At 42.2% G+C, this 19,588-nt stretch overlaps 1 protein-coding gene across 1 annotated transcript in view; it reads left to right on the top strand.

The window, feature by feature from the left end:
- The window catches only part of itprid1 (ITPR interacting domain containing 1), a 42,616-nt gene that overhangs the window by 10,022 nt on the left and 13,006 nt on the right, over positions 1-19,588 (top strand). Inside the window, exons 5-11 of the mRNA XM_026180838.2 lie at positions 1,932-1,985; positions 3,107-3,155; positions 9,746-9,823; positions 9,911-10,113; positions 10,456-10,970; positions 11,490-11,550; positions 19,302-19,414. Coding sequence (XP_026036623.2) covers positions 1,932-1,985; positions 3,107-3,155; positions 9,746-9,823; positions 9,911-10,113; positions 10,456-10,970; positions 11,490-11,550; positions 19,302-19,414 — 1,073 coding nt within the window. The remainder of the gene's footprint in view (positions 1-1,931; positions 1,986-3,106; positions 3,156-9,745; positions 9,824-9,910; positions 10,114-10,455; positions 10,971-11,489; positions 11,551-19,301; positions 19,415-19,588) is intronic.

The raw sequence follows: 19,588 nt of genomic DNA, 5'->3' as shown, positions 1-19,588 counted from the left end.
CTTCTGGTTTTACTAAACTGGCAGTTGAGTTCTGTTCTTCTGACTGTTTATATTTTGTTTTCTTAAATCTCTCAGTTTACAGACACTGTTTTTGTCCGGCGTCTGGACTTTTCTTTTCTCACCCCTGCTCGTCAGCAGGAGTGAGTTTTAATTTCACTTGCGTGATTACCCATCTTATTTATGTATTTACTTATTTTTGTTTATTAAGTAATATATACACGATACAGCTGCTATCACCTTCGCTGGTATTAGAGACGAGAGTGGTTGCTCACACGCCCTTCTACTTTCGGACTATTTCCAAAAGCGGTGTGAACTTTACGAGACGGAACTCGACCGTTCTCTCAACTCACCAGCACGTCAGTGAATAGCAGTAAAAGAAAAACACAGTAGGAGCAGCTCAGTCTCTTATTGGACCGTGAAAATTCAGCTTGCTCCGTTAATTAAAACAATACACACACACATACATTCACATTCACACTTATTCGCGCGATCGGAACCCTTATCATAAGGGGAGCTGCCAGTCTTTCTGTAGACGAGCTACTTATTCCCTTGACCCAGCTGGGGGAGCTACCCAGAGCTCCAAACCTAACCCACAAGAGTGGGGAGCTTCCAGTCGACGAGCTCCAAGCTACCAGCCGACGAGCTACTTTAAACCCACAGAAGTGGGGAGCTTCCAGTCGCGACGAGCTACTTTCGCTATTTTAAATTCCCTGAATTTAAAATACGATTTTACGCAAGATTGTGTCAGTGTGTCTGTATCTACCTGGTCAGTGTCGCCGGGTCTGGTCCACCTCGATCGGGCCCCACCACCGTGGGTCGCTTTCTAAGACGTTGGCCAAGACTCGAATTTAACGCCCTTGGTCTTTGACCACACACCTAGTGTGTGGGCTGTCGACAGACGAGCAACGTGGACTGGTCACGGAGATGGGACACGATGGAGGCGCTCCGGCTCCGAAGGACCAAGAAATGTTGGGGGAAAACTCTGTAAAAGACCCAGGAGAAATAAAGACACAATGAGACAAAGTTACTTTCTTTATCAAACGTGTACACGGGTGAGCTGCGAAGAACAACTCACACCATGCACAGTGGCTTGGTAATTTTTATAGGAAAGACAGTGAGAACAGGATAAGAAAATACAAAACAAATAAAATAAACAACTCCATATGTGGCGCTAGTCTCGTCAGCAGAGAGCTGGGAGAAGGCTGTGAGAGATAAAACAATCTAAAACAATATGTCCCAAAACAGTATGTCTTTGCTGAGAAAGTCTAAAAAGATAATTCTAAACTAATCTAACCATAGGGAGAGGGCAGACAAAAGGCATCTTTGTACATTTAAAAGAAGGTAAAGAAACATAGAATCATTTTTCCTGTAACAGGTACACTTACATATACCATGTTCAATTTCAAACAAAAGTTACATTTAAATGACAATTAACCCTCTATATTCAGGAGGAAAAATGAACCTTTGAGCTTGACAGAAATAATGATGTGATTCATAGTGCCACATGGAAAACATATAATTGTAAGATTCTTTCCATTTTGACCTGGCCCTGTAAAATGCTTACTGTAGAGATGTAGACATCTTTGTGATTTCATGTTCCAGTCAGTGAAACGGCATACTTTCATCTAAGTGTATCTGCTTTGGCTGAAACAGAAAATGGAAACTGCATTTACACTTTTTGCACTTTTCTAAATGTCTAAATGACCATCAAAGACATTCTTACTGTAAACACCTAATCTACCTCCCATTAATGGCCAATTAAAATCACCAGTTAACCTTCCATGTCTTTGGACTGTGGGAGGAAGCCAAAGTGGATGCTTGTATAGCACTTTCTCCTGGGATTGTCTGTAAATCTTGCACAGGCCCTGACACTGTTGATGCACACTGCCGTAGTATTTTCTGGTTCTCACAATGCTGTATCTTCCCTTTAGGGCCTCTGCAGAGGAACCCCAGCAGTGACGATGACTTGGCGCTGGGTGTAGAAGGTAAATAGTGTCATTTCCTGGACTTGTAAGGCAACATCATCAGCAGGGATTCCTTACAAGCAAACAGAGCTCGCAGTTTAGGAAAATAAGTCACTGCTTAATCTTTCAGTGTATATCTTTCAACACCAGCAGAAAGTTGCCAGAATATCTTGTGTATTTATACTGAGGACAGAGTTGCTGTGTTGACACTTCACCACAACTATCTCAGTGTTTAGCTCATAGAAATCAGGACAGACTTCTTCGAGTACAGATTTCACCGTTTTCAAGTTTAGTCACAAACATGAACTACAGTCATCACAAACCAATCTGACATTTGATGTACCAGGATATAAAAAGGGTCATTTATTTGCTGCCAAGTCTTAAAATGAGGAAACCTGAGAGAAGCTATAGGAATGACATCATCATCATCATGTATTGACTTTTTTCACACACTGCTTTTTGGCTTCATGTGTGTTAGATAAACAATGACACGGTGGAATATGTAGCGTGTTGTTGCCCATCTGAGGTAAGACTGCACACATGGTTTTCTATTACACACTGATTTTTAAACCCATGTCCTGTACTTTCTTTTTACTATGTGTGTTTGCACTGCTGTCTTGGTCTGCGGCTCATTTGCTGATGACCTGTCAATCAAAGGTCAGGAAGTTGGCTTACTCGTATAATTATCATCATCAACATGGTTTATTCAGTATAACATTAAACAAACAACTAAGCTCATAAAATCACCATGAACGGGTTTACTGAGGCTTCAAAGCAACGAAGCTGAGGACATAATGATCACAGAGCTACAGACCACCTTTGGCCTGAGCATTACAACAAAGCACACACATGGAAATGACTGTTTCTCGACTCCCAGTCTGGGAGAGGGAGGCAGGGGCAAGTGCCAAAGCTTAAACATCCTCCAGAAGAAAAAAGGGTGGGAGGGTGAGGGACAGAGAAACACTTTCCTAATATAGCTCAGGGACTTTGACAGCAGACCTTTACAGGTTGTACCGACTTTCAACGAGCAGCAAATGTGTTGTTTCTGCCTTCCTGATGTTTCTGTCTGTGTTTCTGTCATTATAGCTCCACATGCTCCATTTGCTTTGCTATTTGGCTAACACGACCTTTCTTCCCTGCAGCGTCTTTATACGCCAAACAAGGAGTGAAGACGGTCCAGGAGTTTCTGCGGTAAGGAGATCGCTCTTCTTCACCATGTTTCTGTCAGTCATACAGAACCACACAGACAGCAGTACAGAGGGAGTCTGTTGTGACACAGCACAGAGCTCCACTTAAATGTATTTACAGAAGAATAGCTCATAATCAACCAGCATAGACGGATGAGTTTGTTGTTATCAGTGAAGGTGGTTTGAATATGAAAGTGCTGATCGTTTTAAATCAAGGACTAACTATTGATGATGCTTTTAGAGGTTGGATCAAATTTAATATGGTGAAATTTAAGGTGGGAATTAATCGAGGTATGTGCCAACATTGAATTTCTCAATGAACAATATGTTAGGGTGCACAATAGCAACAGTAAGATGTTTATTATAGTTCAGAGGAGTTTCCAAATCTGACTATAACCGACATGGTGGCATGGTAATTAGCTCTGCTGCCTCACAGCAAGAAGGCTCTGAGTCCGGCTGTTTCTGTGTGGAGTTTGCATGTTCTCCCCATGTGTGGGTCTTCCACAGTCCAAAGACATGCAGTGTTGAATCTAAATTGCCCATAGGTGTGCATGGTTGTCTGTCTCGCTGTGTTAGGCCAGCCTGTGCAGGGTGTACCCCGCCTCTCGCCCAATGCTAGCTGGGACAGGCTCCAGCCCCCCTCAGCCCTGACAAGGAGAATGGATGGATGGATCTATAACCTGCTAAAAACTATAAAACTATTAAATTAAAAAAAAAGAAAGAAGCAAAGACTTTCAGGGTTTAACTCAGCACCAGGGAGAGGCTGCTACAAACACATATTACATAACTTTCAGTTGAAGCAGACTATAAGATATTACACATCCTTATATTAAGCAGAGCTAAGTGGTGAGTGAGTGCCACTTCAAAACTGTGCTTCATTAGAATTAATAAAACATGTTACAGTGATACCAGCGCCTAAAACTACAAATATAGTTGCACAACTACAAGTAATATTTACTAGGCAAATGAGCTCACGCTCCCCCTCTGCAAAGCACATAGTTTGCATAGAAAGTAAAAGGATCATGGAAAAGCTATTAGGATGCTTGACAGCTGTACAATAAATATGAATCAGCCAAGAGCAAAGGGGTCAAAGACAACAGGCTCAATCGGGCAGTGATCACCAAAGACCAGCAGAAGATGTGAGTGCACAATTAAACGTGTCTTTTCTCTTTTCTTTCTCTTTTTTAGTCTTGATTAGCAGGTCTGAAAAGATTGTGTGCTTTTGGAAGCTTAAAATATCAGATCTAATATGGTTGAAATACCCAAACACTGTACTCTAATGTAACTTGAATGTTTACAAATAAGCATAATAAATAAAATAACACTAAATGTAGGTATCTATCATAGCGTTTGAGCCTTTAAAGAATATAATGGGATTTCTGGTTTGGGTTGCATGCGCACATATATAGAAGGAGATACGAGATAAAAAGCTGGTCACTCTGATGAGCTACAGGTCACTTCATTTAACATCGGTAAGAAAGAAGCTAGGCCATTAAATATAATGCAATAATCCACACATGACAGGTGTCATTGTCTCTGGCTCTCAACTTCAAACCACCTGGTTACTAATGAATATGTAACTGAATGACTTCATCTATGAAAGCTTTTTAAACTAGAGCTGCACCATCGTCGCTAATTCAGATTTGAACCTGTCCAATCAAGTTTTGCAGATTCTGATTTCCTTTCTACAAAGTATAACTGACAGCATATGCAAATAAAAGCTCTTCAACAGAAAAAGGTTTCATAATAAAATGACTTATTAAACTTTATACTCTCTTTTAAACAGCAATAAGTTACAGTATCTTATCTCACATACAGTGCTCTGCTGTACTTCTATTTTATTGTAATTTTTTGTATACTTGATTAATCCCCTGTAGGGAAATGACACTGTGCATTTAACCCATTCACTCAGTGAGGCAGCCACCAATCCAGCCCCCGGGGAGCAGTGTGTGGGGACGGTGCCTTGCTCAGGGGTATCTCAGGGTAGCCATTGATCGTGGTGTGAACGCTCTACCTACTGAGCTATCTCCTCCCCCGTTTATGCTAAAAATCAGAGGATTCCGGTTGCTAGCTGATCGAGACATATCAGCGCACTCGTTCGATATTATTTTTTCATTTATTTCTAGAGTTTTCTTATGTTACGAGCTGAGCAAATTCATTGCCATAGTTTTGGAAGCCATAGATTTTTTTTTACCCTTGTTAACCAAATTGTATAACGTCTATCTATTTGTGCAGGGATAAATTCCTTATCATGTGAGACCCATCTGAGTTGTTTGAGACCAGTTCCTAGTTTAAGACTTTCACACTCATCAAACCATATCTTTAAAGGAGTTTTAGTCCATTCATTTAAATTATTTTTCTGTTCCAAATATAATTTTTTATCTCCTAATATTGTCTGTAGTGGTAATTTTAATTGTGTCACCTCTAAATATTTCCATTTTGCTTCATACGTTGGATCACACCAATAAATTAAATATCTTAATTGTGCTGCTTTAAAATAACTTTCTAAGTTTGGGAGGGAGAGTCCACCTCTTTCCTTAGGTAGTTGCAAGGTTATATATCTAACTCTTGGTTTGCGGCCCTTCCATATAAATCCCGAAATCATTCTGTTCCATAACGCAAATTGTTTAGCTGGTATGTGTACCGATATAGATTGAAAAAGGAAAAGCAATGGTGGAAGTATATTCATTTTAATCAGGTCAATCCTATTATACAGATCAAGTGGCAGTAGGTTCCACCTTTGAATATTTTCTTTCAATTCCCTTGTAATTGGTGAGTAGTTTATTTCATAGATTTCTGTCAGTGTTTTGGGAATCTTAATACCTAAATATTTAATTATTTTATTATTCCAATTAAATTTAGACATACTTTTGATCTTTGTTGTGGGTACGTAATTGTATGTGATCACCTGTGTTTTTTGTATATTTATTTTATATCCAGAAAGTTCTCCAAACGTTTCCATCTTTAACCATAACTTAGGTAAGCTTCCTTCTGGGTCTGTGAGGGTCAGCAAAACATCATCTGCATATAATCCCATTTTATATTCCGTATCCATATCCCTTTAATTTGTTCATCCTCTCTAATAGCTTGCGCCAGTGGTTCAATAAATAGAGCAAACAGGGGTGGGCTAAGCGGACATCCCTGCCTGCATCCCCTCTGCAAGGCCACTACTCCAGTTAAGCTCCCATTTATTTTTATTCTTGCTGAAGGTGAATAATATAAATTTTTAATCAGCTGAATAAAAGGGTCTCTGAAACCAAACCGTTCCATAACCAAAAATAAATAATCCCACTGGACGGAGTCAAACGCCTTTTCTGCATCAAGGCTTAGTGCAATTGATTCCGTTTGGGATTTATTCATATAATCCATTAAATGTAAGGCACGTCTTATACTGTCTTGTATCTGTCTGTTTTTGAGAAATCCTGTCTGATCTTCGTCAATAATTTCTGGTATAATATTTTTAAGCCTTTCTGCTATTATTGAGGTGAATAATCTATAATCCATATTCAGAATTGAAATTGGTCGATATGAGCTGCATTCCCTTTTGTCCTTGCCCACCTTTGGAGTTACTGAAATGATTGCCTGTCTCCAGGATGCTGGTGACTCCCCTCCCTCCAACACATAGTTAAAACATTTTAATAATAGTGATGATAATAACTCTCTAAAGGTTTTATAATATTCTGATGTAAATCCGTCCATACCCGGCATCTTATTTGTTTTTGTTTTCGCAATGGCTTTATCCAGTTCTTGTTTAGTAATTTGTTGCATTAGTCTTTTGTTTTGTTCCCGTCCAATATTAGGTAAATCCAGAGAGTGCAAAAATTTCTGACTGTTTAGAGGGTCAGCCTTTTGTGTCTCTGAATATAAGTTTTTATAATAGTTTTCAAATGAGTTTTGTATTTCTTTAGCAGTGTAACACATTTTTTGTGTCTCATCATCTTTTATACTGTAAATTCCTCTTTCTTCTTGTTGTTTTTTAATTCTCCAGGCTAATAGTTTCTTTGCTCTAGGGCCGTAATCATAATACTTTTGCTTAACAAATCTGGCCTTTAATTCTTCTTGTTTGTCATATATATCATTTAATTTACGTTTTGTTAAATTTATCTCTTCCAATGTTTGAGAGTCTTCAACAGTGGCGTGTTTAGTCTCTAAATTCTTTAATGTAAGTAGTAACTCATTAATTTGCCTTTGTTTCTCTTTCTTTTTGTACGAGGACCACATGATCAATTTTCCTCTCATTACCGCTTTGGATGCATCCCATGTAACACTTGGGGACACCTCTTGATTATCATTTTGTTCACAGTAGTTTTTATACTCATTTCTTACAAATTGTATACACTTGGTATCGTTTAACAAACTCCAATAAGTCATTCTGTCACAAATGTTTTAAAGGCACACTGCTTGGTGGTTGGTTTCATAGACCCATGGCAATGGGGGATAAAACACCTGAATTCAAAGGTTAAGTGGTGTGTCTGTCTATTTAATATATGCTGTTCTAAAATCCATGTTCATCATAGTGTGTTAATAGGCTTTCGCAGATCCACTAATCCACTAATCATCAGTGATGATTCTTAGTTACTGTAAATATAAATTACTCTGACAGTTGGTACGGATTCAGATTGAAAGATTAATATCACTGGCATTAACTGAGTCAATCGAGGAGATTACAAATGCTATAGATCAGAAACAGTATGCAGCTGGATTGACACAATCAGTCATGTCTTAATCAATAAACGGTAAATAGTACGGGATCAGGGGGATTGTACTGCACTGGGTGACAGGAAACAATTTGTGAAGCTGGGTGACTATTCTTCATCATGCTTGGACATCACATGCGGTGTTCCACAAGGCTCTGTACTGGGTCAAAAAATGTTCATTATCTATAATAATTTATTATAAATTATATTTGTAAGGTATCTGATATATTAAAATTAGCATTATTTGTAAGTATTTTTTGTTCTGGGAGGGAATCCAAAGGACCTGCTGGATATGATCGACTCAGAAATGTGCAAAATTAAAAAGAGGTTTGACATAAACAAACTGTCACTAAATATGTAAAACTGCTGATTCATGGTGTGGAGACTGAAAGAGTTCTGAAATACAAGTTTCTTGGTGTGATAATAGATGATAAAATAAGATGGAAGTCTCATATAAATAATTTACATAACGTTTCAATATTAAGTAAAGTAAGAGACATTCTGGACCACAAGTCACTCCAGAGTCTCTATTGTTCATTGCTTTCACCATCTCTGCATTACTGTGCAGAGGTTTGGGGCAAAGCTTATAAATGTTCGCTATCATCAACCTTCATATTGCAAAAAAGGGCCATAAGGATAATCCATAAAACTGGTCACAGAGATCATACAAATCCCCTATTAAAATCAAAAATACTAAAATTCACAGATCGGGTTCATTTTCTCACTGCACACATTATGTATAAAGCAATAAACAACCTGCTTGTTGACAATGCTCTGTTTTCTAAAAGGGAACATCCCTGTATCTGTATCTAAAAAGTGATTGCAGCTCTGTGTGGAGACAGACGCCCCAGCAGGACCTGAATGTGGTTTTTGCAAAGCACGAGGAGGAGGCGGGGCTTTGATCACCATTTTCACAACAGCAATGTGTATATGTGTGTGTGGGTGCGTTTATATAAGTATATACATATGTATGTGTAAATTTGTACATTTTTTAATGTGTTAATGGGGTTATAAAAATAATAAAGAAAGAAAGAATATTAATGAAGAATTTGTGATGGACTGAGCATAAACAGGAAGTAAAGTGCAGACTATGAGTTATAGTGGAAAGGGGGGTGGGATTAAATAAGCATAGGCTTCTTCCTGCATGTAAGTTATTTATTATTATTGTTTGTTTTCCTTTTGTTCTGCTTTGATTGTTTGTCACTTTTTCCTCTCGTGTTGTTCTTGTTATACTATTTTCACATGTTCAAAGTAAAGATTCGACACAAACGGTGGCTTTTGAACTGAGGACACAGCGACGTGTGTGTGTCTGTTTTTATTGTGGTGTGAGTTCTTGTGTCGTGTTTCCCTTTGTGTTTTACTCTGTCATGTTTTCCATGTTTCTGCAGCGCGTCATGTCCGTGCTGTCTCTCGTGCTCTCCTCCACTCCCACATCATGTTTCCTGTTTTATTTTGAAGGTGCTGTGTTTTCATGTCATTCTGTTCAGTCCAGCCTCCCCTGTCTCGTTATGTTTTTCATGTCAGCTGTGTTCCTCGTGTGTTCTCACCTCCTTGTTATCCCTCTGTGTATTTAGGTCAGCGCTTCCCTCAGTCCTGTGTCGTGCCCTCCCTCATGCTGTGTGGTCCCAGTGTTTCCTCGTAGGCATTATTTCTTAGAGCTACCCAGTCTAGTTTAGCTTCGTACTTCCTTGTGTCCGCAAATAAAGCTGTGTTTCTGCCTCAGTCAGTTTGCGTTTGGGACTCTCCTGCCTGCACACAGCCGTTTCATGGCAAATTGAAATCATGAAACTAGTTTATAAGTTCAAATCTAATATTTTAAAATACTGTTAAGTATCCTCGATTTATATATAAATGCATTAAATCAAATAAAACCTCGTGCTTTGATTGTATCATACAGGTGGAGCAGCTCAGGTCCAGCCCTTAGTAGGTGGAACAGCTTTAGCTCAGCAACTTCAGGTCACTCTGGACCACTCAGGTTAAACACTGACCGACACACAACAGAACTATACAACTGGAACTATTTGAATCGGTTCTGAGCAATTATACCTTCTCATACTTGCAGTGTGATGGATGTACTTAACCTATGGAACGACGACCCAGAAGAGATTCTCTTGGACCTGGGCTTTGGCTGTGATGAGCCTGACCTCTCTGGACGCATTCCGGCACGATTCATTAATTATCAGTCTCATGCAAGAGGAATAAATCTCCAAGTGTTTCTAGAGGCTCAGAAAAACCGTCTGGACCTGGAGAACCCAGACGTCAGCAGTGAGTCCAACTGATTCCTTGTTTCTTATATAAAATATTGACATCTGGTGACAAATATTTGCTTTCATACTGTCATCAGTGAGGTCCACACTAATGGAGGCTGATGAGATCTGGTTCACAGTCAAGCCCCCATCAAACTCAGATTGTTGATAGAAGTGAAAAAACAAACAAAAGCCTGTTTTCAAAAGTATTTTGAAGGCATCAGACTTCAGCACACACAAGGAATACTAAATCTGTGCTACAAATACACAAACAATGGAGAGACATTGTTTTCGTGATGCTGTACGTTGTATAATCAAGTCCATATTTCTGAAAACAAGACTTTTTTTCTTCCTATCTCAGATCGGTTTAGACAACTTGAGGTTCTACAGCAGGTCACTACAGCATTCTCCAGCTTTATAGGATCTTCCTCCTCTCCACTGAAAGCAACACAAGGAAAAGACCTGCCTCCTGAGGCCCAGGAGAGGAGAAGGCGCATGAGCATGCTGTTCAGACGAGCATCAAAAAAGTCACTTGGCCAAATACACAGGAATAAAACCCATGGCCTGACTATACCTGCTGCCAACTGTGTTCCTGCATCTGAGTCACAGCAACCCACATCCAGCCCTAGAGACAAAAACGTCTGCTTAAAAAGAGTTAAACCAGGCTCTCTAGAGACTGCGTCTCTGAGTACTTTGGCAGAGGAACAAGGAAATGATCCAGACCTTCAATCCCAACATCCCTTGGTTTATTTACTATCCCAGGAGGGAGCGCTCAAATCTGCACCCCTGAGAGAAGGTCACCCCTTGGCAGCTAAATCTTTCTTACAGAGGAAGAAGAGCCAAGGACAGATCAGGGAATCGTTTGAAATGGAGGAGGCAAGTTGAAGTCTGTTATAGAACAGAGAAGTCCTTAAAACCTGAAATATGAACACAATGGACAGTTTTTTAAAATAGAGAGTTTAGTGAACAATTTTGTTTACAAAATTAATTACATATTAATTTCCATATATTTCATTTGTATCATTTATGCTACATCTGGTATTTTTTTAAAATAATTGCTTAAAAAAGTGTTGTGCAATTTAATTAGGTTTTTCACACCATTGTTTTTCTTGTGACATTACCAATAAGTTTGATGTGTCACATGGCCCTCTTCCTATTGTATCCAAGATGGCCGACTTCTAAATGGTCACCATGGTCACCACCCACCTTGAGGAGTTTGCCCCCTCGCATCTACTAATGTGCCACAAACAGGACGTTAACATCACCAACCATTCCCATGTTATTACGGTGTATCCGTATAAATGGCCCACCCTGTATATCTAATATTTTTCCTTCTGTGTTGACTTCCTGTGAGTTTTACTAATCATACACATTATATTTCATATCTCATTCTAGATACAGAGCTTTGATGAAAGCAGTGTTGCAGTGAGCTACGTGGGAGGAGCAGAAAACTTTGGTTAGTAAAACTGTACAATTACAAAGTAACAAGACTGTAGCAATTAAAGAAATATCAGCAAAGTTTTCTCTTCATAGAAGTAACATGGAAAGAGGACAAAGTGGATGCTTCATTCAGGTGCTACATGATCTGTTAAATCTCTGCATACCTTCTCATTCTTTGCTGTTTTTTATTCACTCACTATTTTTTATTCAGTCCCAATTATAAAAGGATAAAAACTTCCTCATACATGAAACATCTGGGATTCTTTGTAGGTATGTAATTCATGGACATAAACAGAGCACAATTACATTATTTGCATGCAGTTTTACCATCATGGAAGAGTCTACCATGATCCAGAGATGCAAAGTCGTTACAGGCTTTGGTCATTTTCATATTTGGATCATTGCTGTCAAACCAAGTATTACATCATGTTGTAATTGCAGCATTAATATGTGATCGAGGGAATTTTATTGCATTGCTCTCTTGCACCCTCAAGTGCAGAGACCAGAGCATGTTTAATATTTACACAGTTGTGTTTTAGGTACATCTAATTAAGCTTTTGCTTAAAAAGCATACACTTGACCATACTATACTTCAAATACACTTGACTTATACTTGAACCTACACTGAAGAGCTTGAGATGTTGTCCATTTATAGACCTATATGGTAAATGCTACATGGGTTAGAGTGCACTATACAGGTCATCGGATGTTCAAGATGGGCTTTACGTCTACCAACAACTGCTCACACTGCCAAACCAATTCACCGGACAATTATATCCACGCTCTTTGGTTCTGTCCACCAGTTCAGAAGTTTTGGCGCGAGATATGTGAAGACTTATCAAAGTGTCTGAAATGTAACATTCCAACTTCCCCCTTAGTGTGTTTGTTGGGCAGCTTAGATAATGTCACTTCAGAAAAGAATATAGCCCATATGATTTTCACTGCCCTATGCATCGCCAAGAAAACAGTCCTCATGAACTGGAAAAATAAAAATAATCTTAATTCTAACCAATATAGAAATTATCTATTAGATTACATTAGTCTTGATACAGCCTCTGCCACCACATCAGATCAATTGCTCTGGGCTCCTTTGATCAGCTCCATCACCTAGTGGGGGTGGGGGGTCATAGTTTGGTCCCGCCTTCACTGTTGTGATTGGTGTGGGGGTAGGGACAGGCTTAGGGCGTCGGGGGGTTCCCCGGAGGCATCTTCCTTGGGGGGCTCAACCCGGGGTAGCGGTCATGTCCGGTTAGGGGCTCTGTTGGCTCTCAGGTGACTGTTTCCTCGTGGCTGCATGCAGCGGGGCTAGGGGAGGGTCTGTGCTGACGGACGTGGGTTACTGACCTGGTAGCCTGGCTGGCCCTGGGTGGGTCCGGGATGGGCGTGAGGTTCTGGGGGCGCTCCGTCTCTGGGCTGGGGCCCGGGCCGGGCCTCGGGGGCTTGGGTCCTGGTTAGTGTGTTGCCGGGGTTGTGGGCGGGTGGGTGCATGGGGGCCCAGCCCTGGAGCAGGGTGCCGCCGGTGCATCGAGCCACCTGGGGGGCTCTTCAACTGGTGGGGTAGATTGTCACATCTCGCAGGAGCTTTCCTCTCCTCAGGGGCTCTCTCTGCAGGAGGGGGAGATACAGGAGAGGTGGAGGAAGATCTCAGCCTGGGTGTTTATTGTCTTATGTAGTCTGGAAGATGAGTGGATGGTGGGGTGGGTGCAGTTTTCTCTGTGGTGGGGTTGGGTGGACTGTCCCGGGCTCTGTGGGGCCGGGAGGCGCTGCTGCGCTGGGCCCCGGTCCAGATGGGCCTGGGCCCCCTTTCCCTGGCGGGTCGCGGAGTATGGGAGTGCCAACTGGGGTCAGCGGGGGAGCTGGCCCCAGGGAGGGGTCACTTGCCCCTCCCTTCCTTCCCTCCCCATCTCCAGCTGCCTCCCTCTTCCCGCTCCACCACAACCACCCATACATGCAGGGCCTTGGAGTAGGGGTATGTCACCAGGGTGCAGAGGAGGCTACCCCCCCCCCCCCCCCCCTCTGTCCCCTTCTGGCTGCCTCTGCCTCAATTTTATCCCACAACTTAGACATTCACATTACTCACACTCTCATTACACATACATATAGGATCTTGGGGGTGGGCACGCTACACGGAATCCAAGTTACCATCAGGGTGTACACCTCACCCCTGGCGTCGTTGCCCACCTCTCAATTTTAAATACACGTAGACATTGAGGGCTAGCAGGAGGGACTATGCGCTTACCTGCTGCTCTCTGGCAGGTAGCTCCATGCCCTCCTGGGTTTTAAATGCACCTTAGAACACACATGCATCAACACTACAATGAGCGGGTGGAGGGAGGTTTGGAGTCTTCTCTCACGCCCGTTCTCTGCGACCTGCTGGAGCGGGGGAGCTAGGAGGAGGAGTTGGCCGTCCGACTGCGGTCTGGAGTGTGGGGCCTCCCTGCTGCTGCGGAGTCGGGGCGGTCTGCCTCTCCCCACCGCAGGGAAAAGGGTAACACCACCTGGGTCTGGGTGCAGTTCCCCCCTCCAGGGGCAAGGGTACCTAGACCCGGTTCGTAGAGTACGCTTGGGGAGTGTGATCGTGTGTACAGCGTCTCTTTATGTCTGTCTCCACGTTGGTTGAGTGTGGAGTAAGTGCATATGAGAGCATGAGGGTGGGAATGGATGTTTGTGTCTGTGTGTGCCTGTATGTCTGTGTCTATATGTCAGGTTGGGTATCAGACGCCACCTCTCTGGGGACATCTCAGGCCCTCCAAGGTTTGGAGGCCTATCTCCCCCCACCACCACTTCCCCTGCCAGTGGCGGACCCCCTCAGACATTGGTGCGTTGGTGGTTCTTTGTGTCTGGGGATGGGCGTCCAGGTACACGCCAGCTCACTCCTTGGCGGCCGCTTATCGGGGCCTGGAGCCTGGGGCTCGCTCAGGCCACTTCGGAGGTGGGGTGCCCCCGGCCTCTCGGCCTGGGGCTCGGTCACTCAGGCACAGCTGGCTGCCGGCGGAGCACACGGGCGCGTCACTGCAACTCCCCCTGGCTTCTGCTCCGCGGCTGCTGGGTAAACCCTCATCTGGGACTCTCCTCAGCTCTTTCTGGGACAGTGGCGCGGCTGCCCCTCTGTTGGTCTTCCTTGGTCTCTTGTGTTCTGGGGGCCTCTGGATATCTGGAGTTTTAATCTCCTCCATACCTGCTTCATGCCCTGGAGGACGGGGCTGTGGCCCCCCCACACCCTCTAGCAGATCATTACATGAAGGAACCTTTTAAAAAACCAAGCGCGTCCATGCTCACAGGTGTACACACGGGTGATCACACCCACAAACTACACCCTTTTTGGCTCCTACCTCAAAGCACACTGTGTTCTGTTGATCTTATGTGCTGCACAATAATGTTTAATATTTAATATTTACTGTCATATTCCCATATATCATTGTGATGTTGTTTATTCTATTACTCTTGTTCCTTTTTGCTTGTTTTCTTTTTTCTTTCTCAACAGGTGATCCAGGTGATCGATATATGCATTTTTTTTCCTTTTTTTGTTTTTTTATTTATTTATTTATTTTTTCTGCTCATTCTGTTGGTTTTTGTTTTTTGCCCTTCTCCCCCGTCCCTCTTCTCAGCTGTTTCTCTTTCCCTCTTTCTTTCTCTCCTTCTTTCTCCAGTCAAGTCTGTCCCGTATACAGCAAGTGAAAATAAAATAAACAATAAAAGGTGAATCAAATGGACCATTATGGCAAGGCTGGGATGGTCAATTTGGTAAAGTAAATCCGTTGGGCATCTTTCTTTGCCTTTAGACAATAATTCTGATGCAAAAGAGCCAAACGGGACAGGCAAAAAAAAAAAAAAAAAAAAATGCTACATGGGTTGTTTCAGTTTCCAACTTAACTTTCATGCTTTTTTCTTCCTGGAAAAGCTATTAGACTTACTACATTTTCAATGGTCTAAAGATTAAACAAGCACTAAGCAGCACTAAGAGGAACTTCTACAAGATCTTTGCACAACCAAAAAAAATTCCTTGGACTTGACCTGCTTTATCTGTGATACAATCATATCCGGCCCACGAGATAATTTCATATGCCAAGGCAGACCTTCCGAAGACAGCAAGTGTAGTGGTACAGGCCAGGTGCACAAAGAGACGGGGAGCCGGATTTAAATGCAAGCATGTCAAGAAAAAAGTGGAGAACTGAGTGAAAAATGTAAAATGAGCAGCATCTGGCTGCAGCTCAATGATATTGGAGACTGCAAAGCGGAGTGCAGAATTTATAAAATTAGGAACTGGATGAAGTGATACCGGTGTTTATTTTCAGCCACTTTTATTGTGGAGGACATAATGTTTCAAACTTGTCCAAGGCTTAAACCTCATGTATGTTCTCCCATTAAGTTAAGTCAAGTGGCTTTATTGTCATTCCAACCATGCATAGTGGTACAGTACAGAGACGACGTTACTCCAAGACCATGGTGCTACATATCAACACAGGATAACATAAAGTGCAATGTGCAAAGATTGCACAAAAACAAAACAAAGACAGTGCAACAGTAGACAGAACAGAACAATACAGAGACAAGACAGTGCTGACACAATAGTGCAATAGAAATGTGCAAAAAGTAACTTGGTGTATGAAGGTGTGTGTGTGTCGGTCCAGTCACTGAGTGTTCAGGAGTCTGGCGGCTTGGGGAAAGAAACTGTTTCACAGTCTGGCAGTGAGGGCCCGAATGGTCCGGTACCTCTTGCCTGAAGGCAGCAAGATGAAGAGTGTATGTGAGGGGTATGTGGGGTCCTCCACAATGCTGGTGGCTTTGCAGATGCAGTGGGTGCCATAAGTGTCTGTGATGGAGGGAAGAGAGGCTCCAACGATCTTCTCAGCTGTTCTCACTGTCTGTTGTAGGGTATTGCGATCGGATACGGTGCAGTTACCATACCAGACAGTGATGCTGCTGCTCAGGATGCTCTCGATAGTCCCTCTGTAGAACATAGTGAGAATGGATGGAGGGAGATGGGCTTTTCTCAGCTTCTGCAAGAAGTAGAGATGCTGTTGGGCCTTCTTAGTCATGGAGCTGGTATTGAGGGACCAGGAGAGGTTCTCCGCCAGGTGGACACCAAGGAATTTGGTGCTCTTGACCACCTCCACAGAGGATCCATCGATGTTCAGTGGACAGTGATCTCTCCATGCTCTCCTAAAGTCAACAATTATCTCTTTTGTCCACATTCAGAGACAGGTTGTTGACTCTACACCAGTCCGTTAGCTGTTGCACCTCCTTTCTGTATGCTGACTCGTCATTCTTGCTGATGAGACCCACCACAGTCATGTCATTGGTGAACTTGATGATGTGGTTTGAACTGTGCATCGCTGCACAGTCGTGAGTCAGTAGAGTGAACAGCATTGGGCTGAGCACACAGATGATGTGTTCTCCTTCAAGTTGGTGCAGTCGCCATTTCATAGAGCTTCCCTGAACATGTCCCAGTCACTGTGCTCAAAACAGTCCTGAAAAGCAGAGAGAGCTCCTGCAGGCCAAGTTTCATCTGTTCAGAACTGGTTTCCAGCGTCTGACGAGCGGTCTGCATGCTGTAAATAGCATAACAAGTGGTCTGAGTATCTGAGGTGGGGGCGAGACTTTGCTCTCTACATGCTGAAATGTTTGTATAAACAAGATCCAGCCCATTTTTTCCCCTCACCGCAAAGTCCACGTGTTGATGCAATTTCAGAAGCAGTGACTTGAGATTTGAGTGGTTGAAATCTCTGGCGATAATAAACAGTCCATCGGGTGTGAGTTCTGCAGCTCGCCCCCTTAGCGTTAGTGCTGGGTGGCATTTACACTGCTGTAATGAACACCGCAGTGAATTCCCGAGGAAAGTTAAAAAGGTCTGCATCTAACAGTCCTAAACTCTACCAACAAAGAGCAGTAGTAAGAAACAAGCACAGAGTTCTTGCACCATTCCAAGTTTATGTAGACACACAAGCCACCACCAGGAGTCTTACCGTACAGAGCTGCATTTCTGTCTGCACGAAATGAAATGAGCCCGTGTAGCTGAATGGTGGTGTCTGGAGCTCTGTCACTGAGCCATGCTTCTGTAAAATGCTGCATCTCTGTAAAAACAAAGATGCAGCAGTCCCTAAATTCCCACTGTGTGGTCTGCTCACTGGACAATAAACTGGACTACATCTGACTAAAACAGCAAGGGTTTGAGAGCAGGATAGATGGGAGAGCTTGGATTTAAGCTTAGTAGTAAATGCATAAAAATAAGTCTCAGTTCAGTATTGAGCATTAATAATAATAATAATAATAATAATAATAATAATAATAATAATATTTCTTAACATGTTTGATCTGCTAGGTTTCACAGCATTTCCTACTGATAAAAATTCACCCTATGGCCATTCATACTACACAAAGTAATTAAGCAATAAACAATTAAATGACAGAAAAGTTCCTGTTTTTCATTTTCTACTACAAGATCATAGTGGTCTGGGGCATCCATTGTCAAACTGGGCGACTTCGGTGTGATTGGACTACTGGAGGGATGTGATTGGGAGGAACAGCTTGCCTAATCTAAATCCTGAGAGTACAGAGTCTCGTCTTTATTGTTGAACCTTTGTGATTCTTTCAGTTTGTCTATAATAAACATTATGTTTAGCTTAAGGGCATTTATATAAGGTAGGGCAGTGAAGGGAATACTTTGAGAATCTCCCGATTCGCACTAAAATGCCTTCCTGGAAGGAAGCAAAGACCAAGGATAAGTAGGACATCTTGCACATCACTGGGAATGTATAAACTTCAAAGAGAGTCCCTACTGTGGTCACAAAACAGGTGGAGTCTAACCAGTAATTTTCTGTCAAAGACATTGTTTATTAATACATACTTGGTCACAAGCAATACCAGTAACTGACTCCAGGATGAACCAATGCCAAAACAACAATCAAAAGCGGCTATCTTTCAAGGAGCTGTGCTACCTTATTCCTATGTGACAAAAAAACAAGCAAAAAACTAAACAAACTGAAGGCATATGCTAAACCTAACTCCCTAGATGAACAACAGGAGAACAAGTGTTCAGAGCAAAAAAGCAGTTCAGCTCTTACGTTTCAGTGATCTGTGTATATACACAATGAGTAAGTTAAGCACAAGAACTACTAGCAAGAAACCAGCTCACAGACACAAGGCCAAGCAAAGCTAAGGGTCTCTCCACAAGGCGCAAGAGAATAATGTTGCTGCTGTCATTGGGGGGCCGGGGGTTTTGACATGCACATATGTTCAAAGTACCAAATATCATGGATATACATGGATTCGACCAATCTGGAGGAAACCTGCAAAAAACTCAAAGTTTGTGAGGTCACAATCTTATAAAAAACAGTGCACACAAAAAACACACAAAAAGCTACAATGAACAAGGGTTAAAAACAATTAAATCCATTATATTCAGCTCCATACAATTATCGCAGCAATTCAACTAGCAAGAGTTGACTGATCTCGGTTCATCCTATGACCCTGAGCTGTGGGAGCTGATGGAAAGAATGAGACTATGTATGCAAATGTCTTTCTCTGAAGGGTGTCTGATCCTGGGGCAGACACTGGACATGCTGGAGAGATTGTTTTTATTAGCTGGCCTGGGAACAATAGACCTCTAGAAAGTTTGGAATAAAAAACAGATTTCCCACAACATGTTTTCAAAACTTTTTAAATTCCAGCGTTGAGACAAATACCAGAGATTTTGATAAGTTGTGGATATAATTCCATGTCCTCTTTCTCTTTGTCTTCTCATTCCTCCTTCATTTGTTTGAGCAGTGAGAGGTGTAATGCGGACCAACAGCTGCCAGTCAGACAGCAGTGGCTTTCTAGAAGAACCCTTTATACCACTGGTCCCTCATTTGGCATCACCAGGATCTGAAATCATCAAGGTCTCTTCTCTTGTCAATGCAGTCTCACTTTTCTCACAGTCTGTCAAGTTTATTGAAATGCAGCGCACTACCCTAATTCATAACACTGACACTAGATCGTAGAGTATACTAAGTTGCTATTTAGGATATTTAGAGCATTTGAATGTTCAGATGTTTGACTGTATTTCCTGTTTG

Source organism: Astatotilapia calliptera, chromosome 9 (genome assembly GCF_964374335.1).
Source record: "Astatotilapia calliptera chromosome 9, fAstCal68.1, whole genome shotgun sequence".
NCBI lineage: Eukaryota > Metazoa > Chordata > Actinopteri > Cichliformes > Cichlidae > Astatotilapia > Astatotilapia calliptera.
Note: the sequence above shows the minus strand (reverse complement) of the source record. Positions and strands in the feature narration are given on the sequence as shown.